Below are 24,503 nucleotides of genomic sequence, written 5' to 3'. Positions count from 1 at the left end.
AAAATATATCGCCGTCATTGAAACAATGTTATTTTGTCGATACAGTTGAAACCACACGGTTACACCAACACCAGACAGTGTAAATATAGCAACACGGTCATCTTTTATGACCATCGTGGTCCATTTTCTTTGTATTCCTGTGTGCGGGAGACAGCTTCACAGTGTGGGAAGGCTTTACGTAACGTTGAGCAAAATGTTCTTGTTACATAAATCATAAACGTCGAAAGCGTCGACTGGTGACCCCATTTGATAAGTTCATAATTAAATTGAAGCGAGTTATGTCGGCTCACACTGTCTGCAACAAGTCCTGCTGTCATCTCGACAGTACATCTGCAGTTTGTTTGACGCCAGGCTCGTGGGTAAAAGAGGTGCTGCAGATGTTTTGGGATGATTTGATTTCCCATGCAGGCCAAATGAGCGGGAGGAGGGCAAGAAAGAGCCGTACAAATCTGCAGGATGATTTAAATTTAGGACTTAGAGGGGAAGACATTTTTTTTTATCAGAAGAGAAGGATCTTCATCGACTCATTTGTTATGCCTAAATAAACAAACTCTCTTTGTTTTCACAACTGAATAAACAAACTGGACAACACAATTTCATGCTGCTGTTTATATGTGGCGGACCCTGCCACCTTTCTAGCTTCAAACAGTCATCTGAGGGACATTATTTTCCTCTGAGAACAGCTTGTTCATTCAGTTATGGACGAGATCATTTTTTTTTATTTTTGAGTTTGTATTCATTAAAATTCTGTGTTTGAATTTCTTTTTTCGAAAACCACATAGTGCCCCTCCAATACCTTCTATCATTGCACATGAATGCAACAGATTTGAAGTTACAAATCAAATCAAGCAGGTTTTTAAAACAACAAAAAAAAAAATAGATTTCAGTATTGAAAAACAGTCCATGAGGAAAATGACAGCCACAAATCAACTTGTTCTTAACAGTTATCAAATAGCGAAACAGTAAGAGAAATACAGCCATGATGAACTTTTTGAGAAAGTATCGTGTGCATTTTATTGAACGTTACGTCTCTCCATTATACATCTGAACAACTCTGAAATAGTATAAATAGATCTACAGCATTGTAAAAGATGAGAATTTCAGTCTGTTTTTTGTTCTTATTTACAGTAGACGACTTTAAGAAGCACAGAGGGGGAGAAATGCAACATTATTAGTTTCATCTTAATATCAAATAACCCTTTTATACTCAGTATTGCACATATACTTTAAATGTTACCAGAGTATAGTGACAAGAATCTAGGCAAATCACACCCACTCATTCACAACTTTGCCTTTTATACTAAACCCCCACGAACCCTGACATACACACAGCCTATAGAGTATTATGCTGAACAGATCCTAGTTTTTAAAATGTGCTTGCTTCATAAAATATTTGTTCTAGTATTTTTACAGACACTTTTTTGCTATATCATATCTCTTGTGATAAGAGCAGAGGTTCTGCCCCTCACCCCTTTCCCAGTTTTATGCCCGACTCAGTGGAACAAAGCAGAAATGCTAATGAGCCTTTTTTTTTCATTTGCAAGCAGGCCTTTGGACTACTGTATGGGAGTGGATACACTGGTTGTATCCCAGCTGAGGTATACTCTCCTCTTGGGATAAATCTGTCTCTTTGTCGGTCTCTTGCAGCTTCTATACTGATCTTTATCTCAGTCCTGGAATGCAGAAAAAGTTGCAAATGTGTAAAACAATCTTACAGGGATGCTTTACTTTTAATAATGTGTAATAGAGAAAAAACAGAAAAATGAAAGGAACATTGGTCTCACTGAAGATATGGCACTGTTTTGACCATGGTCACATTGTAAAGGATGTAGCGTAACATTTTAACTCTTGCTACTTTTGCATTTACGGGTGACAACTTCACTGTTGTTTTCCATAGTTGAAGGGGGCCTATTAAAGAGTTCAGCTGAATACAAGTGTTGGAAAAACACTTCTCAAAATAAAGCTTTACCACAACAGACCGCTGCTTAAGCAGATGGTAATAGGTCAGATCCATCAAACGTACTTGGGGACCGTTATCACCTTTAAATCAATGGCTTTACAGCAACAAAATCCCCCACGGTGCAGCTGTTTGGATCATGGATGACTCTACCCAGGAAATAGACCTAGGTGTGTCCCAATGATATCCGTGTGTATTGGAGAGAAGCCTTGTTTAAATGCATTAGATGAGCACTGACATCTCTTGCTATTTTACACATCCAAGTTTTTTTTGGGCTGGAAGAGAATCGCCTTTCAGTTTTTGATGGTCAAGTGATAGAACAACTTTCCCTCCTTCTTCCCTCAGCGGATTTGAGATGCCACATTGTGTCTGATGTGTGTCCAAGTCAGGCACAGACCTACGGTTTTGTGTTAGGATGGGTGACAGCAGGCAAAAAAAAAATTAGAAATGATACGTTATGAATTTGTTTTAAAAATACTCTGGCAGTGGTTGTTGCATATACATGTAGTTGTTGCAGTATATTGCCTTTCGAGCCAGTCGTTTACATATACAGCAATTTTCCTCTTGAAAAGGTGCACGATGTAGTTTTGGGGAAGACATTTTCATTTGGAGAGGAACATCTTCAGTGACTGATTTTATGCCTGAACAAACAAACAAACTGTCCTTGTTTTCATGACTAAATTAACTGAATAAACAAACTGACCTTAAAAGGACAACACAGTTTCATACCATTTTACTTTGTTTATATTTGGCGGACCCTGCCACCTTTCTAGCTTCAAACAGTATTCTGGGGACCTTATTTTCCTCTGAGAACAGCTTGTTTATTCAGTTATGAAAAAATGTATAGGATAATATTGTATATTACCTCATTATTATTGTAAATTCTGAATTTGAATTTCTTCTCCAAAACTACATTGTGCCCCTTTAAGAATGATTAATTCTTAAGACTGAATATTCAATACCCAAGACATGGAGATCAAATAACAATCCGTCTGAAATTTGTAGAAAACTGCACCTATATTGACACCAAACAGCTTGTTGCGGAAAAACAACTTGTCAGACAGACAACTATTCCTGGCAGTCAGAAATCAAATCAAGCTAACGACCGAGTTCAAGTCACACAAAAGGCCTTCAGGTGCTAACAATGTGTCCAACCCGGTCAAATGGGGCTGGGGGGTGGTGGTGGCATTGACAGCAACCAGGGAACAGGCTATTGACACCCCAGAGCCATTTTCCTTGCTGAGAGTCATCCACAACAGGCAAACAAAAGCCAGCCATCAAGAGAAAGCTCTTGCCAAGATAGAGAAAGAATGGTGGTCATCAGGCTTTTCCAATTCAAAGCCCCAGGCTGCATTTTTGGGTCACAGCGGGTGAGAAAGAGGCACTGCAGCAGCCAGAGCAGTGGAGTGACGCTGCGACCATTTAACATAACTAATTAGGAAGGGGAATTTAGGTTTTTGTCTGCTTACCACTTAGAAGAAGCCAAATGTGAGTGGAAGACAGGCAAACAACTGCGGTTGATTTAAAGCATGTCAGGGTTGACTTTATGGTTGGACATGTACCGTACTTCCAGAGTGAAATCCTAAATGAATGACTCATAAACCAAGACCTTTTTAAACCTCAGACCTTTTTGTGTTTTGGGAAGTGGCTTCAAATGAGACAGAGGAGTCTGTCTGTTAATATGTGTAATCCATACAATGTGTCCTCTTAATGCAAAACAGGGCAGGGCTGCATGTGGTCTTAAAGTGTAAATGCCTTTCCATTGTGTGTATACAGTGTACTACAATGTTCTGCATCTTGGATTGGAAATCAACCACTGTCGCCCTCTACAGGTCAGAAATAAAACTTCTCCAGGCTGCAGAGAGGCTCCAGAACGCTGCAAAGCAATCACTCAGAATAGTTGCAGTGATGGGCCTTTCTGTTTAAGCTTCTAGGCATGTGCATATCAACATGTTAAACCTGCAATACAAACAGTTCTGTGGCTACAGTCCATCTATTTTCACAGTAAGCACAGTTACTGCTGAGCTCCCTGCTGCTGACATTTACATACACGAGATGAATTTGAAACAGTGAATTCATCTTTGGCTTATGCAGTCTTCCATGAAAACAAAAAGAAAGCAGCATTTAATAAGAGATGAAAAACACAATGACTAATGTATGTAATGCTTTAATTAAATATTTCTTTTCTTTGAATAAAAAAAGTGCAGGTACTTTGGATGATGTTTAATGAGGGGAAAAAATAATGCTAACAAAGATTGATTTTGTTCAGTGATGGGAGGCAAAATAAATCAAAATGCTGTCGGAAACAAAGTATAAAAATAACAGCAACACACACAAGACACGCGTCTTAATGTGCGCCCCCACAAACTATAACACAGTATCATCCTGGATACTCAGCCTGCTGCATTACTTCGATAAAAGCCCTAGATTTATTTGAGATGTACAAGTTGAATGCTAAGTGTGGTTAATAAAAGCACTTAAAGAAGCATTAAACAGACAGATGGAACACAAATACTGATTGAAATATTCAGTAACAGCACAAACATGTAAAACAAAGTTAATGGGACAGAGAGAAGCAAGAGAGACTAACAGGAAGTTGAAGATTTCTTCCCTACAAAGAAAATATTAAGTAATATTGTGGCCACTGACATTCCGAATGAAACAGAGATCCTCATGCTCGGTCATCGTTAATATCGGGATGTGCTTTCATTCAAAACCATTAAGAAACTCCTCTTTACAGATTCTCACCAGTGTTAATCTTTGACACAAGAACATCTTTAAGGACACACGCACACAAGTTAATTGCTAGGAACTATATAAATACCCCTTCAAATCTGACTCTCAGATTCATCATACCAAAAATATTCAGATTAACAGATCTAAACAGATTTTTATACAAAACAAAGGGATGAATAAAGTAACAAATAAATACAAGGAAGACATACATAGGTGTGAGTTTGCAGTGTGTGTGAGTGCAGTAGATGTAGTGTGCACAGTGTGTGTGTGATGGCCACAAGGCGGTGTTGTGCAAAGCTACAAGATGGCCAATGATCTGGGAAGAGAGGAGGACGATGGGAGACAGAAGAGCATTAATGTTTGCCTTCTGCCCACTTAATAGATCTTATAGCCAAGATAGAGGAACGTTTAAAACAGTCTTCATATAGATTCTTTAGGATATAATCGTCGTAATAACAATACCTTCATTAACAATTTTATGATATCAAGAGTAGTAACAAGAAATGATACAGTTCATCAGCTGAGGTTTTCAATGGCAGCCTCAAACGAGGAGTCTCCTGCTTCATAGTCCGTCGAGTCCATAAAAGTTCAATTTTTCATTTTCCGTCTTGTTAAATAAGTGTTTGATGCCACCAGGACCAGCCTATAACTGTAAGAGTGTGTCAAAAATAGCCAAATCCACCCCCGCCCCAATCTCGAAGACCTTAATCTCTCCTCCCCCTACCTCCAGCCTTGTTTACTCAGAGTTAGCTCATTTGCATTGGAAGAGTTTACCACTCCTTCTCCAGCGACAGTTATCTGTCCTTTGATCCGACCACATATCCCTCTCACTGTCTCTCTCAGAGACGAGTCTGGGCCTCGGGGACATAGATTTCGATGCTGTCCGCGCTCTCTGTGGCCGAGTTCTGTCGAAATGACGCAGCCTTTTTAGCAGCTAGCAGACGTTTGCGAGCCTCTTGTCTCTGCTTCTCTGCCGAAGCCGAAGAAGAGGTGGACGACGAGTCGGCGCTCTTCTCTCGGCCCAGCAACGGTCGTCCCTTACCGGGCTTCTTTGACGCTGGAGGGGTTGCCTTCTCCTCGTCCTGCAGTGTTGGAAGTGATGAAACATGACAGAGAGAGGAGGAAAGAGGGAAAGAGCAGTGTGCCCAAGGAAGAGAAAAGACAGATACAAGACAGTGAGAGAATGTAATGAGGAAACTGTCTTCAGGAGGCTGTGTTTGTATAGGCAGGTTTAGCAGACAGGACGTTGACAAAGACATCATGTTAATGCTGATTGCTTTGTTTCAAACAGCTTGAAGTAACATTTAGTGGCTTTAGGTGATAAACAGAAAAAAGACAGACAGACAGGTAAAAACAGACAAACATTGAGAAAAACAGTCATATATATGACAATTTTCAAAGACATGAAATGGCAACATGAATTGTTGGATCAAATTAAAAAAGGACCACAAGACACACAGTCAATGCATTTTCATTGCAAAGCAACATGAAGCAAGAGCACCTCAGCTACAGCAGTTAAAGGTTCCATAAACATACACACACAAAAAGACACACCAGAGACCAGAGAGGGAGCTGGTAACGATGACAAAGACACACAAATGCAAGCAAGGACATTTAAACAGAGAGGGAACAAAAGCAAGACTGCATTCGGTCACATGAGCCAGTGCATCTTCGCCATGCTCCACTTCAACACACACATCCGTCCGTAAGTGACACATGCATGCTCAAACCAGGGCTTCACATTTATAAACAAACCAACGACAGCCCTGTTTGAGATTAAGTTTTCCATGCATGCCTAAAGGGCTCTCTCTGGCCCTTTTGTATTGGACTGGGAGGCCCTGTTAGATACCATCCCACGTGGGGACGGAGGGAAGTCAAAAGGGGAGATAAAAAAGAGTGGGAGAATGGTGGTGGTGGTGGGAGGAGAGAGGCCGGTTTCGGCGGCTTTCCTACCCCAGCCAGGGCACTGGGCAGCAGGGGTGGGAAGTACCTTCCGCTCAGGGGGCGACTGGGCAGCCGCAGACGGCACGGGCTGCCAGTCATTGGACTTGAGGTGGTAGAGCTCATCGAACTTGAGGCTGATGTCCTCGATGGAGAGCTGCAGCAGGTCCCAGAAACCAGCCAGGTCCTGGGCTGTGGGCCGCGGGTTGGCATTCACATTCTGAACAAAAGAGGCAGAAGGGGGTGAAAATGAATGATGATGAGGAAAGAGGACACAGTTAATGCTGTAGTGTAGACATTTAATGCTCAACACAGGAGCTTAGGCTTCTCACAAATCAGCTTTTAAAGAGTGTTCAACCTTAAGGAACACGAAAAATAATTAAAAAATAAAACACAGACATGAGGCTACTTTCAATCCATCCATGGTCTTCAGCTGCAGATATGGATCATGGCACATGATTAAAAAAAAATAAACCACTCAATTTATAAAAGTCTATTCAACTTTATTTGAGTAGATTCTGCTTGTATGAAGTAGGCTGTATTTCTACACATACTTAAGCCTAAATATGTCCATGATGTGAGAATGAGAGCAGTGGGTGGGGTATCTGTGTGTCAGCTTTTGTGAGTCCCCAGCACCACACATCCCAGTTTTAGATCGTCCTGGTTTGAAAAAAAAAGTTATTCATCTTCAAATCCATTCTGCTGGTAGAGCTTTCATCATATTGTAAATAAACTGTGTCAAAATGTCACACTAGAATTTTACTTTATAATTACTTGCTGTAGGTGTGATTAGAGTGATGGTGGTTCTGGTGCAAAATTAAGGAAATGAGTGGCGAGAGATGGGGAACGACATGCAACACAAACCTGGGAAGTTGCGGTTCACAGTCTTGACCTCGGTCCCAAGACCAACAGGCATCCTGACAAAAGCTATTCACTGGCCTATCACAGGAGCTTATTACTGTGCTGCACCTCTGTACTGAACTACTTAAATGCTGTGCTTGTCATCCAGTGCTGCTCTTTCCATATACATCACTAGAGGGAGCCATGTTACAGCTCAAATCTTTTCTCCAGCTGAAATCCAGGATCATCACAACAGAGCTTTATCCTTTTAAGTAACTTAAAAATACAGAAAATAATTAAGTTGTAAATGCTTGTTGAGCCAGAGTAGAAGAAGAAATATAAATCTGACAATGTCCACATAAAGAAATGTGATCATCTGACCCAAATTTGCATCAAACTTAAAAGTACCAACAGAGTTATCCCCTCACTTGTTTCCAAACGACTGCCTCTGTGTTTAGTATTTGTGCAAAGCCTGCACAGATTGTCAAACAGATGTAAAATAAATCCTGCTTTGACTTCTTTTCCTGTCATAGCCACTGTTTGTAACGCTTCAGGCAGACTGGCTTCTGTTTGTGCAGGCTCCACTCAATTCCTTACACTCAAGCAGCTGCATTCACTGCTGTGATGTCCACACATTTTGGGTAAAACAAATGTGCTATATTGCTATAATGCGTATGGGCTTGTCAAGTTCAGCAAACAGCGGAGCAATTATTGCTTATAATTATGTTCCTAACAGAGTCAATATGTAATGTGGAGAAAATCTGGAGAGCTACCCGCTATGCATTGTGCACAATATTAATCATTAAGATGTTTATTTATTGCAGGAGCAGTGAGGGAAATTACTAAATCATTTCTCCACAGTGAATCCTCGTGTGGTGTGTTTCATGCTACCTGACCTGAGCCTCATGGTCCTTTTGCTTTGGGCTTGTTTGATTACCTTCAAATACATCATATACACAAAGTCTCTGTTTTCACAATAAAGGCATCTTAAGACCTTTACAACAGTGTATAACACTGAATTGTACCTGTGCATGTTGCAGAAAAGGTATGTTACGTTAAATGCTTTACCTGCACTGTTATGGATTTCTTTACCAGCCAGGTTCATCTAGCTTATATCTGTGAAACTGAGCTTCATATCAACCAACAGGCAAAACAGATGGTTTACTAATTTGAGATAATGCTATAGTGTCATGCGCTGGTAGTTGGCTACAATTTGTATAAAGCCATTTCCAGTAAAACACGTCACCCAAGAGGAATGGCTTATTGGCTTATTCTAAGCTCCTTGTATTTCATGCTACCATGCATTATTCTTTGTAGGCATAAACTGCTGTGTATCATGGCTGTTCCCAGATTAGTTGGTTTTCTTTTTTGTGAAAGCCTTCAAGTACATCAGGCAGGCAAGCGTACCTTGCAGAAGACCAAACCAAATCAGACGTTATATATTAGTTATTTTTGAGGAACTACAGCTGGCTACATCCGTGTGCTCTTTTAAACCACTTTTAAAGACTTATTTTTATCTAAAGGCTTTCCTATAAAAAAGGTATTTAAAGGTTAGGTTTATTTTTTCTTTTTAGTCACACTGTACTTTATTCTTCTCATTGCATTTAAGTCTTGCATGGCTCTATTTGAATTGCTTTTTACTTTTTATCCTTGGTGTTTTTATGGTTTTAATCATCTGCTGATATGAGTTTTATTTCTCTTTTATTACTCTGTATTTTATTGTTGTGTTTTTGTGTTTGTTGTGAACCACTTTAACATTATTATTATTATGTTTAAAAACACCTGAGTTTGGGACACCGGATGCAAGTCTCAATTTCAGGCCTGTGCAGACCTGTGGAGTGGAAGCATTACAGAAAGGCTTTATACTCACCAAGTTTTGTTCACACAGTCCCCGGAACTGCTGGAACTTCTGGGATATTAGGAGCTGGGCACTTCCTACTGCACTACGAACCTTCCCCAGCACTGAAGAGGGAACAAAAAAATCAAAAATCAGTTCTTTAATATTTGTTTATCTCAGTGGCATCCTGTTGTAACACTTTGAATGACGGATCTATTCTTTTCAGCTATAGTTAGAAAACATGGCACACACACCAGGTAAAGCAACAGCCTCAACTACTCTTAGGGCCCCCTGACCTACATACATAACTCTGGTTTGATGCAAAACAAAAACTTACTGCATGTGTCTGATCATTTAGGTGTGCCTTAAAATGCATAGCACAAATAACTCCACAGGGTGGCATGAAGAGGATTACAGTGTATTGGACAATGTTATCCCCTTTAAAAGGCATCTAAGCTTATATAGATACTGCAGCCTTCTGTTGGATAGTGGTCACTATGCCAGTGTGGTGCTGTGGAAAAACTAGGACAAACATCTGTCCTGACAAAATTGGGACTCCTATCTGATCACTGGATTGCAAAGTTATGGCAATGTGATTATAGTGTGGTGAGACCTAGCTCTGGGATACAGATTTGCAACAGATTTAATGCTGCCTACTTTACTGTAAAAAAGGCCATACATACACAAACACACACACAGAACATATGGCCTCAGCCCACTACAGAGCCTTGTTCACACATTGATCCAGCGCTTCTGATATGAACTGAGCATCCAAAGCCCTCTTGTTGGTGCGTTCAGTGTGTATTTGTGTGTGTGTGTGTGTGTGTGTGCGTGTGTGTGTGTGTGTGTGTGTGTGTGTGTGTGCTCACTGCTGATGTTGAACTACTAATCTAATCTGGAGGTTTAATCAGTTCCAGAGTAGATTTGTGTAATTCTTGGGATTACAGGCCGGCTCGTGTGTGGTAACCCCAGGTATTACCGCCTCATCCCCTCCATGCTGTGTACGTCTGAGTGATTGTAGGGCCTGAGGCAGAGGCCTATAACAGAGCTCTGTTATGAGGTTCTGCCTCAGACAGCAACAGACCTCTGGAAGAGGCTCAAGCTGCAGGGTTCATTCAAAAGGCTGCCACATGTTTCACTTCAGCAACACTTTGGCTACTTTGTTCTGCCATTTCTGGGCCAATAACTCAATTGAGATGGACATTCATTTAGCTAATCCAAGAGTAAATCTTTAAAATGTAATCAAATATTATCACTGAAATAGAAACGGAGCATGCCATTCCCATTTTTGGATCTCCAGCAGCTAATGAAACATGTTTTAATAATTCTGAAACTCATTATAGTACTTTGGTAAGGAAAGAAAGGCCTAGAAGAACTTTTTTAAAACTTTGACACAGTGTTGTTCACCGTCTCACAATATAACCTTTTGCCAGGTTTTTGGAACTACCCTGGCAGCCTTACCCTCCTCTGAAAGCTGGTTGTCTTTGGTCTCCTGCTCCATCTGCTGGCACCAGCCTTCCATGCGTCCTGTCTCGGCCTGCAGCAGTTTGAGAAACCAGTGGCCGTCTCTCCGACACAGCGTTCCCCCTCCTCCGCTCTGGGGGGCGCTGCTGTTACTGACGTTCCCACTCTCCAGCCAAGGGTCCGGAGGTGGTAGAGATGAGGGGTCCAGTGCTGGATCCAGACTTTCAGAGAAGGAGGAGGAGCTACTTCGTGTAGTGGAGCGGTTGAGGATCTGCCTGGGCGGTGGGGGTGAAGAGACGTCACCAGTAGCGTCTCCGTTGTCTAAAGAGTCATGTCCAGGAGGGGAGCTTGTGGATTGGCTGGCACTATTGACCATGACTTTCTTCTCTGAGTGTTTGATATTATTAACATGGGAGATGATGGGGATGTCCTGTGTGTCTGAGTCTGTTTCTTGTTTTGAGGCCATGCTACTGGAGCGACTGAGCCTGAAACAAACAAGGAGGTAAGACTCATCGTTACAGATGGGCTTTTTTGTAGAGCAAGAATTCTCATTTTTGTAAACTCGGTTTTCTTTTTCCACTATTTATGTACACAGCAGTGGACAAAGAAAACACTAAATTATTCAACAGTTATGTCTCCATTACTGGAACAAACACACAATGCTTTGTTTCAACACTGAGTCACTTTGCTGGTCAATATAGATATGAATAAACAGGATTGATTAGAGACTAGGCTTTGTATATATAATAATAGAGCACTCAGACCGGCATCAACCGACCTCTTATCACTTGGAGTCCAGCTTCTTGTTTTTATATGGTAAATGGAAGAGCAGGCTGAACATAAATGTTGTTTCACTAAACATTATTTCCATTTCCTGATATCACACAGGAAATGCTTACAAGTGGCGATTCAGTCAGCTAACAAAATATTAGGAGTGCTTGATTGAAGAATCTTAACCGATATCAGAGGAGAACAGGAAAAGCAAAAGAATGGGAAAGCACAAGGGAAGCCATATTTTGGTAATTGTTGAACCAAACGACACAGCTGAGGGATTGTCACAAAGCACAAACGTGTGTACAATATGGAAGGACAACGTACAAATAAACAGAGGAGCTATTGTTCAGCTGGCTATGTTGATAAAATATCAGTCAGGACTCAGAACAGATGCTACATACAAAACACCAAATGCAGCATGCAAAAGTAAGAAAATATATGAGGAAGGCATGAGTCGTCCAAGAACTTCCTGGCATTCAAAACATCACGAGCAAAGAATGCTAAACTACACCTAGAAATGGGTCTAAAATATACAGTAAGCAGAGACAAGTGTAAATAGTAAATGCTCATGCCAAGAATACAATACAACACGCAAAGATAGTTTTCAGACAAAAAACGGACATTCACATTACTTCACATCTACATAGCTCCTGTAAAGGAAAGAATAGTCAGAGCAGTGTGTGTGTCTATAATATAAATTCCTCACGTTGTTACAAGGACAGGAAGAGGACTTACTGCCACCCGTCCTCCACCTGTACTCCGATTGACTGAAATTTGGAAGGTGGTGGGGTCTCCTCTCGTGGAACTTCTTGAATACAGTCAACCTTAGGACAAACAAACAGTGACATAAAAAAGCCATTTAGTGACCAAACACTCAAAATGTGAACATTAACTCCTCTTAAATCATCCTAGAATGAAGGATTTCATAGACCCTTGATCACAGACTTTATTGAAGGATTTTAATTTACCAAGTGACAAACCAAAACATTGGAATAGAAACGGAAAAATACAAATAAAATCTGTACAATGTGCTCAGTTTTCAATTGACACAATTAATTGATTGAGACAGGCTCTGGAAAACTGAGAAAAGGGCTGTTATTTGTGCACGTACAGGACAGAAAGTTAAGGCTGAGGGGGAACACAACTAGCTCTAATGATAGAGGGATGTTCACCCTAATGAGACCTTATGCTTGGAAACACATTTTTGGGCTTGAAGTGACACATTCAGACATATTGCCATGTACCACAGACAAATACTGTTAAAAATGCTTTTTTCCCCCTTGTATTCAAGCTCAACAGGCAGAACAAGTTACACTTCAGAAAATAACATGACTAGGCCTCGCTCTCAACCCTTAGTAAGCGTTAATATGTGGTAACAGCACAGATTCAACTGTACCAGCCCTGTTTGTCGCCTACCTGTATTCCAATGGAGGACAGTTTCCGCCTGGGTACCGGTGCCACTAGGGGCTCCTCTGCCACTAGATTCCCTTTATTTATTCCCAATTTCAGAGATTCATGCTGGACGGCTGAGTCACTTGTCTCAGTGGAAGCATTGGAGGTTGTGGGGGCGATTGGATCTCTCGCGGTGGCGATGGGAGTTGGGATGATGTGCGGAGGGCGGGGAATACCCCTGGCCAGGCTGTTGGCGCGGGTACTGTCGAGGCTGTCAGAGGAGTTGCTGTGAGCGTGGCTTGACTGGCTGTTGACCTCCGACCTCCGGTCCTGCTGGTCCAGGTAGTTGTCCTGGGCTGACTCTGTGCTGCTCTGTACTGTCACAGAGATGTAGGGCTTGGACGTTGTACGCGGCGGCACTGGCGGAGGAGCAGCTCTCTTACAGGTGGTTATGCATGTAGAGACTGACAGAGAAAAACGGGGAGGAGGGAGAATGAGAGGAAAGGACACGAGAGAGAGAGATAAATAAAGGATTACATATGTCAGAGGGAAAGATAGCAAATCTTTGAGTGAATGAATCAATTACAGAAAATATAAGCAGTACTGAAAACAGCTTAAAGCATCACCCTAACTGCTTATCAGCATCACTCTAAGAATTGACTAGCAAGTTATACCAGCATGTCCAGAGCAGAACGCTTCATACTGTACATGAATACACAGGGACATTGTTGCATGAAAGCTGGGACACCAGCAGAATCAGTAAAGCAGAAAATCAAATCAGACCAACATACCGTTCCACACAGGTGACTAAATGAAACCACACAGACACACCACACTTCAAAGCCTCGATCATGAGATAGGTGATGACATCAAGCAATTTGTTGACCATCTGACTCTTAGTACCAAATTTGGTTGAGAAGCTGAACGACATTAATCTACACCACGCCCTAATGCCGGATGAAATATGTCCTCCAACTGTAAAGGAGATAATCCAGAGGTACACAGAGACAGAGGAGGCAAAGAAACCACTCAGACACATACTGTCCACTAAGAGGAACATTAGACTGTATGGTACAACCTTTGCAAAGTTAACTCTTTTAAAAGCTAAATTATACAAAAGCCCAGTAGACACAAAGTACGAAGCCTTCTTAACATTGGACTATTTTACATTGTTTACATTCATAGTCACATGGTAGCGTATACACAGGGTTAACAATCTAATGCTTAGCTCCTTACAGTGGGAACTTTTATGTGGGCTTAAATGAAAACCACACAGCGAGTCCAACAGTTGGCGTAAACAGCAGATTTTTTTGCGCAGAAAAGACACAAACATCTCCCTTCACTGCTCTGTCCTCTGCCAGTCTGACATCATTATGTCCAACTACATCATTTACGAGTAGAAGCACTCATTCACTTAGGCTATCTTATCTATCAAACAAATCAATGTCCTCGTCAATGGAAACTTTCCCTTACAGCCTGTACTGTATCAGTGAGAGCAGGAATAAATGGCCTGTCTGTGAGCAGTAATTCACCCAGTGACGTAAACGGAGTATCAGAAGAGATCACGTTAATGGGCTTCAAATAAAATTTGGCCAAAGTAGTGCCAAATTACAAGTAGTGCGCAGTTGAAACATAAATCTGACATTGTATTCATTCATCAAGATGGTTACAAAAAAAGCTAATTAAGTAGCAGACAGAAGTCTTATGCAGACAGATTATAGGAGGACTCAAAGGCTCTCCTGTTGCCTATAGGAAAATTCACAGACTCTCTGATGCCTTCTATCGAGAGTCCACAGAAGTCTCCTTATACTACATATATGGTAATGTAGTGCAATGCCGGACCACTAAAATCTATAATCTAAACAGGGAATAGTTGCAACATTATGAACCTTGTGGCTACTACAAGATCCTTTAAACAGATGCTTGATTTGACACCGCACTGGAAAAAAAACACACACAAAAAAACCACTGAAACCTGTTGGAACAAGTACAAGACCATAAAGGAGTAAGAACATAGAGAAGAACAGGGTGTATTTTGAGGCTGAGCAGAGAGATTTGGAATATTTGGTTTTCTATTTTAAGACCTTAAAATAATCATATAATTTGTGCATACACAGCCTGCATTTCCCTTTGATGTTTTTGCTTACAAACATGTATGTGATTATGGTCCGTCCTACACCACAATCAGTAAATCAATAGAACAGTTAATGCCTTCATAGCCTAATATTAACATCAACTATGCTTCCAACAGATGTAACTGTGGTAGAAAGCATTTGTAGAGAGGCTGCTGTCTGTGCAGTACCACCAGATGATGGATATCAATTTGATGAAATGATTTTCAGATTTAATTGCCTTAGGATGTCACTTACATACAGAGCCATAAAATGTGACATACTACATATGTGAATGGTCAGTTTAAAATCTATTTGAATTTGATTAAGACCAGTCACTTGGTTGTTTTATTGACACTGGTAAGTGGGCTGACATCTTTCTGTAGCGCTGAGCCATCCAGTACTAAAAGCAGTGGCACTCACAGGGTAAAAGCCTTCATAGACACGATACAATATCACCAACTTTGAGGTATTTTGTGAAACTAATAAATACAACATTATAATAGTCACAATTTCCTACAGTCAAGGAAAGAAACTACATGACGATGTCTGCATGAAGCAAACAGTTTATGCCTCGTGTTGCTTGTCTGAACGTGGTCAGAGAACTCGACGAGTCATCAAGGAATTTGAAAAAACCTTTTAGCAAACATGTGAGCTGTTGAGAAAACACTCAAACAAAGGGTTGTTGTTTGTTCTAATCCACTTCTTAGCTTCATCTCTAATGTGAACCTCACACATATCTTTGTGTCAGATTAAACCCCTTAGCTGAGTCATTAAACTGCTGTCAGTCAGCTATTCCAGAGAAATGTATCAGCCTGAACAAATGCCCCACGATTGGCTCCACAGTCCTCCTGGTCTTCAAGAGTTACTGTGTTTTTGTGGGTTTGCTCCCCTGTTATTTAGAGAAGCATGCTTTTACATTTGCAGTGCGCCATTGGCTGATATTTAACCAGAAGTTCATCCAGTTCATTCCAGCTGTGAGCTCAGCATAGTTTGGGCTTTCCTTTGATGATTCTGACTCTTTAAAACTAAAAAATATAACCCAGAATGACTGATTCAGTCAGAACCCTCTCCTGTGTTGTACAAAAGTAGTGTGGAGCCAAATGCAGACAGGCTCTGCAGTTGATCAGTGTCCAATCTTCTGATCCTTTTATCCTCATTTATAAATAATACATTCAAACACACCTCTACCCCTACACTCTACACCTGAATGTTTCCAGGAGAGAGACATGAAACCAGCTAAGACACTGAATGGCAAACTGCTCAAATGCACTTGAGCTCACATACCAGTGAAGCCAAAGTACTGGCACCCAAATTAGACCATCTCCAGGCCTTGGCTGAGGCTGTATATCCTACACATGAACATCAAAGAGAGGAAACTGGAAACACACATACACCCTTTCAGATGTTCAGCAATCATTGGAAATAAGCTGACAATACAATTAGGGATGGTAGATAATCATTGGACAGATAAATTATCGATCATATATTGGGAAATTTATATTATCAGCTATTTATTGGTATTGGTGAAATTATAGCCCAGTATAAGTGAGAGAGGAGGAACAGGGCTACAAATTTGAAGCTAGTAAATGTCATTAGAGCTGTAGAATAATAAATCATCCATCTTTGCTCATTACATCTCTGCCCTTTTTACCCTCAGGTGTGCATAAACTACAGGTTGGTCAGGGGGAGCTGGCTAATACAGATTATAGTTATCGGCTGAAAAGGAAATCCATATCCTGCATCCCTAAATACAAACATCACTCCAAATGTCCTCGTCTGCTTGTCAAAAAGTCGTCCCTGACATCCACGATAGTAAACAGAGATGTCAAACAATTCAGAACAGCTCTCACCCTCTTTTGGCATCTTGCAAAACAGAAATCCAGTCTAACAGATTTATTCCAAAAACCTGCAGGTTAGCATCCATCATAGCTAAACAGCACACTAGCCGTAGATTATCCACTGGCCTCTGACCACCACCCTCGCCTTCGCTCAGGAAAACCTGCTGCTGAAACAGCTTTTCACTCTCCATGTTCCCACTCGTGACAGAGATGGATGCTAGGCAGAATAGGATTGTCACTGTTGTGGCAGCTATGTGATGCATCGTCTACACTTCTGCATCCTAGTCTGCAGGATAGCTGTCACTTACTGGGTGTGAGAGGGCATAGATGTGTGTGTGTGTGCGTGCGTGTTTGTGTTTGTGTTTGGACACCTGCCCTGCAGTTCTCTCCAAGTGTCACATCATGCTTTCGTCATTCTGAACAGAATTCACCCTTAAGTCTTAATACCACTGAATCTGCTTTACTCACCAAAAACAAGCCCTAAAATCATAACTGACAGCTGCCTCTGAGATTAGGCCGGAGATAAAGTAGTTGAGCTGGACACAATAAATGTGGCGGGTCAATATTATCAGCCCATTTTAGCTTACCACTATAACAAACAAGAAATAGTTGTACGGAAAATGGCAAAGATAATGTATTTTTAAGTCAATTTGGAAGAAGTCATAATTACAGCTCTACAGCACAGATTTCTTAAAGTGGTGGTAGGTCGGTCGGTCCGCCACTTTGGTAAAGACAGACATTTCTATAACTAGTAAATAAATTGCCATTTAATTTAGTACAGACATTCCTCCCTAAAGGATTTTTTCAAAACAATTTTAGTGATCCCCTCACTTTCCATATTTCTCCATCATCAGGTTGAATTGCAATCATACTTTAATGTATGATTAAACACACCTAGATGAAAAAATAATGTCAGCCTCAGTTGAACTTTGTATTAGCTGCTAATTAGGAAATAAGGGCATACTAAGATGCAAAGCTAAGATGGGGAACGTGGTAAACATCAAACCTTCTGAGCATCAGCATGTCAGCTTTGTCATTCTGTTTTTTAAGGTTTTGAAGCTTTAATGGTCCTCGTGTCTGCACCTTAAATAGTCAAGAGAGTGCTCTTCCTGTCTTTCTGATTCGATTTGAGTCATTGAGAGAATGTCAGCATACTGAAATTAGCATTTAGCTGCAGTACAGTCTCACAAGGCTGCCAGCATGGCTGTAGAAATCCAGTCTTCTTAAACTTTAAAATCTCACACTCAATATTGATCTCAAATCAGCAAATGTAAAAGGGACGCCAATCAAAAAAGTTAGCATGTTATATGTTGATGTTAATAAACCCATATCTACCGAGATATTATTATCATATATTCTCATTACTGAGATATGGGGATGCACTGATTCTACTGGACAAAGCTAAACAATGGAAAACCACACAAGTGAGCAGACAGGTTTTAAACAAGTTTGGAGTTTAACCACAGCATCTACAGTTCATACTGTACTGCGGCTGTAGCTATTGCTTTTACCACATCCCTGATCTCAGCAGTGAAATTGGTAAGCAACTAGTGATAGATATAGTGTCGTAAATATAGTATATTTACGACACTGTCGTAAATATACTATATTTACGACACTATTTTTTAAATGCATGTCATGTCAGAAACTGGACAGTAAGATGCACATGCTCTAATTCAGACCATTTCCTGTGCTTATTGTACAAAACTCAGCCACACAAACATACACAGCTGTGCAAGCATAAAAGACATCCTTGACAATAGGACCAATGCTGACAAAGCCTTTCCTAAATCAAACACTCATCATTACCACCGAAAAGAGCTTTAGAAAATGGACATGAAGCCAAACACTGCTGGCTCTTAAATAAGCTGAATTTGTGTACAGGAGCTGCTTAGAAGAACTTATTGGTTGCTCTACAAAAGGGAATTTAACAACCAGACGCTTTGTGCCAAAATGTTTGAGCGGAATCTGGAGTGGGCGCTGAGCACTGCTGTTTTCATGCCATCTGGACAGTGGTTCTGTTGTCCGCTGTGAGCCCTGGTTCAAGATGTGATTTTCGAGGCTGGGAAACAATTAGCTGCAAGAAGCTAGAGCAGCTGAAAACAGTTTCCAACAGCCCCATGACTGCTTTGCACTCATCATTTCACCATGTCAAGGTTGGCTAAATACTCACAAACTGAAAGAAAAAACATGGAAATTGGAAACTTTGGTCAACTTTAATTAGCTAGAACCCACACAGTGGTCTCCTCCCTGTTAATAGCATTTTACTTTGCCTTGGAAGACCAAGAAATAATTATCCAACCACAGTTCCCACAATGACATCACTGTTGTTTGGTAGCACATCTTTTTAGACCCCCAAATCCTACTTAATACAGACTTTCTATGTCATGCAAAAGTTATACTGACAGGAATGTTGCAAAGTGGCAATCTGAGACACACAGATGGTATAACATTTCCCCCCCAAAGTCAGAATGTAATAATTCAGATTACATGAAAGTAAAATAAGGTCCTTGGCATGTCATCACATTAGCCACAATTCAGTGAACAGACCGGGGTCTAAAATGCTTATCTTTTTTTAATTTCAATGCATTCATTCCCCCCTCATTGGGGCACATTACACAATGCATCATTTCACTGACTGACCCAATCTGCCTCCCATCTCGCTTATTAAATCCCCTATGGAGGAAAAAAAACTGAGGGTAAAGAAGTTATTGGTGTATCTTAGGATCAGGTCCCCACAATTGGGGACATATTTTAAAAAATATATTTTCACGATTAATGGATTAATTGTTTAGTCAATAAAATGTGACAAAATTGTGAAAAATGCTCATCACATAATTCAAATATCTTCTTTTGTCCACTAACAGTCCAAAATCCAAATGCTCTTCCTTTGCTATCAGAAATGAAAAAAAAAAGCAGCAAATCCTTACATTTAGGAAGCTGGAACCAGCAAAAACTTAACATTTTTGCATAAAAATGACTTAAACAGTTAATCGGTGTTCAAAAGAGTTGGCAATTAATTTTCTTTCAATCGACTAATTGTTGCAACTCTATCACACAATCTCAATAACTGCGGGGCAGATTAAACACCCAGAGGGACAGTTTTGGCCCCAGCAAAAATATACATTTTAATCCGCTTGGTTGAGGTAGTACAGTTAGTGGTCAGTTGGAGCTGGACAAGAAGCACAAACAGTGAGAGACAAAAGGTGGATTGTGATGCTCTATTTAACAGTCTAGTATCGCTTGCCAAGTTGCCTGCTGCCTGCCAGTTGACCCGTCTGTATTGTTTAATCAATTAACAGCCATACGACATTGACAACCTTGCCCGAAATGATCGCCACTCCCTTGTCACAAATGCCATTATTCCAATGAATTATCACGTTAAAAGCTTCAGCTACAACACAGCACAGACTTTTTGTATTAAATGTGACCTCAAAATGGGATTTAATCTATGTTGCAATACACAGGACACCATGCGGGACAAAAGTGGGGCAGCCCTCAAATAATCCCCCGTGAAGGCCAATTTTCCATTTCAGCAACCAAAAAGAGGCAGCCTTTATGAAGATATGTGAACACTTCTTACTGTAGGCAGCTAAAGACCCATCCAGACAGCTAAATATAACTTGTCTTTATACAGTTGGAGTAATCTGTGATGGAGCATCCCAGCCATGAACGTGCACACAGAGTGGGAACATGCTTTTCTGATATGAGCAACAGAGCACTTTGTAGACATGGTAGGGAATACTCAATAATTTATACAGTAAATAAAGTATCAAACAGCACCACTGAAAGCATAACAGACTACAGAACATCTCAATGAAGGAAGCAGTTGTGGAGAAAGAAATAACAACAGCAAGCACCAGAGCCCCACCGATAAATAAGTTGGATGATATTATATTATATATCACACATACATCTGTATCTGCATTTATCTTGTCCAATATGTGGCAATAAGAAAACTCTCTAATGAGAGATTACAATGCAGAAAAACAATGCTTGGGATAATTTATAATTATTCAAGTCCAGGTGAAAGGTTACTGTTTCAGTGCACTGATGTTTAGACAATAAAGTGTATTGTTAAACTGTGTCTTGCCTCTGTTACATATCTTTAGCTGTGTGTCTGACACATTTAAGGGATCACTGCCAAAAATGTGTGTATATCAGCCGATTAATTAATATCACAATGTTTTACTTCCTAATATAGGTATCAGCATCGGCCCCCAAAAATTAAATAATCAAGTATTGGTTGGGCTCTGGTGAGCACAGAGCTTGGAGATATCAAACTAACGTTAGAGCTGCCTCAAATTCTTTGATTTTCCTAATTTTCTACACACTCTTTTTTTGTTCTGCATAATGGTCTACATGTGTTTGCATCTGACTCTTTATTTTCTAGATACCTCTTAAATCGAACAAAGACAAATGAGATATGTCTCCAAATTTAGCTCCAGCAGGGCAGCCAAGAAGCATCTAATGTGATCTTTGTGCTGAAAGTTAGTTAAGCGCTATTAATGCTGTTATCAGTATGAGACAGAGGAATACTTGAGCACCCAACAATACTTTTGTTAGCGCTGAAGGTGATGGTCAAATGGCACCTGCTGAAGTTGACATTCATTGTCAACAACACACCCATACAGTGAAGTAAAACCGCGGCCTTAAGGTTTGTTACAGGTGTTCAAGTATCCGTGGGAAGACTAAACGAGATATTTAAGCTAAATACCGTTAGCAGACGTTAACGGTAGTTTCGTCACCAAACAAGCTAGGCTACTGACGTTAGTAACAGAAAACACACTGGGCACAATAAAAGTTAAAAACTACAACAACACGACTTTCATCACATAAACTTACCCTGCTGTCAGGCGCAGACAAATACACAGACACAGTGGTGTCTTCAATAAATGCTCAAGTGTGTAGAGGGATCTGTAACTGGACTCCACAGTCCCAGTGTGTCAGGCTGTGGGGTCCGTTTGCCTTTTGTTTGTCTGTGAGCCCGGGGGAGGCGTGGTGGCGCGTCTGCTGGTGCCTTCAGGAGCAGCTCGGACATTCTAACTCCACATTTTCATTTTTGCAGCTAAATGTGATTTGGGCGCAAATTTTCAGAGACGATTGAATAACGACATGGATACTGTTGTAGAGTAGAGTTCTGGGGACACAGTTCTATTGTTTGGTGCCAAAAAAAAACAAAAAAAACCCTCTCTGCTCTAATTGTGCTCTCCTTCAGCACAGTCATGAGGCTCTTCCCCCTCCAGGTCACCTCACCCTGGCCTGTACTTATGCACAAAAACACACTTCAGACCACTGAACCACCAAAATGCACTATTAAAGCTGCACAGCACACAATGAAATCATCGAAATTCTGAGAAATAAAATCAGATGCTAACTATAAGAGGGGAAAAGCTAATTTTCTACCATCAAGTGTATGTGTCTTCTTTTCGTGAAAAAACAACAACAAAACAGCTAAAAACAGCAAATAACATCGACTGATTATGACTATCCTGGAGAAATTCAGCATTATCAGACTAAATGGTGAAAAATTCTACTCTCATGAAGGCAGCATGGACTCTACATGGCCTGTGGTGAAGGGCGCCACAATGTGGATGCTGGTAATAAAAAAAAAACCCAAGCAGATGCACATAACTCAGTGAGAACTATGTTGTCAGCATCAGTAGGAAGCTTATTTACCTATTGTGTCATCATCACACACATTTACAATCGTTCTGCTAAAGCAAACAAACCACCATCATTACCAAACAAAATGCAAAGGCTACTCTTGTGTTGCCGTGTCCTGTAATAATTTCAATGATGACCAAAGTTTCACAGTGAAGCTTCATCTGGAGCAGCAGTGTGATCTAGTGTCTGTCCAACTGCTGTCAGGGAAGAGCTTTGATGCCAAACTGCAGCTGTTTGCACTGCCAAGAGTCGGGTTTAGTATTTTTATTTTCTTTAGTTGTCCGGGAATTGGTAAATGTAAACTGTAAACATCTTTTTAAGGGAAGAGGATCTGGTTTGAATTTGTTACCTGTGTGTGTGGGTAGGATGCGAGGTCTGTCTGTCCCCAAACGCTGAAGAAAAATTGCAAGCTGTTTCTCCTTTGGGGCTTTGTCCAAGCCAGAAGCTTTCAGGTAAGAGCCAAACTGTTCTTTCCATGTCTGCCACTGTGCAGGAAGGTCGTCTAGCATGGGCAAAAGAGGCTGCATTTGAGCTAAAACTGCTGGTGTGTGCATGTAGGTGGAATTGTGTCCCACCCTGGACCGAGGTTATGAAAAGCATTCAAAGCAATGTTATGGAAAAAAAACAAATCAAAGCAAGAATTTGGCCCACGTGTCTGCGTGACTCTGGAAAAGGGGTCACAACTTAATAGATAACAAAATATATATGTGCTGTATATATTGCTTATGTTTGAAATAAATCATTCATATGTTTGCGTCAATAATTACAACTCTTCGATTTTCCCACTTTATATGGTTTACAAGGTCAAATAAATGTATTTGCAACAAGTTAACCATCCGCCTTTCAGCCAGTGACTCACCAGTGCTGGTGCTGTAGGTGCGAACGGTGGAGTCAGTCAGAGGTGGTGAGCAGCCTGAGTCCAGGGATGCTGTGTCGTCGTCTTGGGAACAGCCAGCCTGGATTGCTCTCAGGTAGCTGTGGCTGCGTGATCGGAAGCATGTTGGCATGGGTAGGTCTGGAGGCTCTGAGTTGTCCTGAGAGTGGGAACGGGAATCTCTGAACGTGGAGTCGGAGCTGCGGTCCTCATAATGATGACTCATTTCCAGGTCCCGTAGCTGGAGGACGGAAAGGACAAGATGGGTAAAGACGTAGGAGTAGTGAAGCAAAGAGAAGTGTACTGTATGAGTGGGTTTATTTTGATCACAGTAGCTGCTCCCAGCGATGGAGGTGACCATTAACTACTCAGCTGTAAGACACATTTGATGGGATGCGATAAAACGACACCAAAAGGGTCAAATGTTAACTGAGTGCAAATTAGTCCTAAGTCGAGCAGATCACAGTGCTTTTCAACCCCAGCGAAACCAGTGCTGCTCCTCCTGCTTTAATTCATGATGGGTTTCTTGATGGGCTGTGATTTCATCCGTAAAATGCATTTTCATTTTTGACAGTTCCTACATGTCCTGTTATAAAAGAACTGTCAACGTACAGAGAACAAAAGCAATACCAAGGCATAAGACATCACTTTGATAAAGTTTTTAGTATGTTTTATGCAGCAACTGCAGGCTCATAAAAAGTGTTTCTGTGACTTCTTTTGAAGAATAAGAACTAGCCCTGCAGATGATGGGTTTCATTTTCTGTTGATTGACAGAAACAGCCTGAGCAGAAGAAAAAAACAATGTGTCTGTGGCAAAGTTATTTTGGTCATTCAGTAAGTAGAGGTAACAAAAAAAGAAATTGAAGCACAGTATTTGGTGGTTTACCTACACACATGTTGGAGTCATGTTAAAGGTATACTGTGCAGGAGTTCCTTAAAAAATAGTGTAAACGAATCCCTCCCAATCATCACGAACTAGAAGTGTGTGGGGACATCTGTATCTGCAGAGACCCTGCCCTCTGCTTGTATTATCTTCTTTTATTATGTTTCTGGGCATCAACCTTTGGCC

General features: G+C 40.8%; 1 protein-coding gene across 3 annotated transcripts in view; it reads right to left on the bottom strand.

Moving 5' to 3' along the window:
* Positions 1–983: 983 nt before the first annotated feature.
* The window catches only part of dlgap4b (discs, large (Drosophila) homolog-associated protein 4b), a 28,789-nt gene continuing 5,269 nt past the window's right edge, over positions 984–24,503 (bottom strand). For 2 of the 3 annotated variants that reach the window (XM_073468772.1, XM_073468770.1), the window contains 8 exons: positions 23,420–23,675; positions 22,910–23,062; positions 12,966–13,405; positions 12,285–12,373; positions 10,773–11,260; positions 9,345–9,436; positions 6,684–6,854; positions 984–5,775 (listed from right to left, as the gene is read on the bottom strand). In XM_073468772.1, the coding sequence (XP_073324873.1) occupies positions 5,533–5,775; positions 6,684–6,854; positions 9,345–9,436; positions 10,773–11,260; positions 12,285–12,373; positions 12,966–13,405; positions 22,910–23,062; positions 23,420–23,675 (1,932 nt within the window). In that variant the 3' untranslated portion in view covers positions 984–5,532. Of the gene's footprint in view, positions 5,776–6,646; positions 6,855–9,344; positions 9,437–10,772; positions 11,261–12,284; positions 12,374–12,965; positions 13,406–22,909; positions 23,063–23,419; positions 23,676–24,503 lie in introns of all 3 variants that reach the window. The other variant, XM_073468771.1, reaches the window with a different exon arrangement.

The sequence above is a fragment of the Pagrus major genome, chromosome 6 (genome assembly GCF_040436345.1).
Source record: "Pagrus major chromosome 6, Pma_NU_1.0".
NCBI lineage: Eukaryota > Metazoa > Chordata > Actinopteri > Spariformes > Sparidae > Pagrus > Pagrus major.
This window is presented reverse-complemented; position numbering and strand designations above follow the sequence as displayed.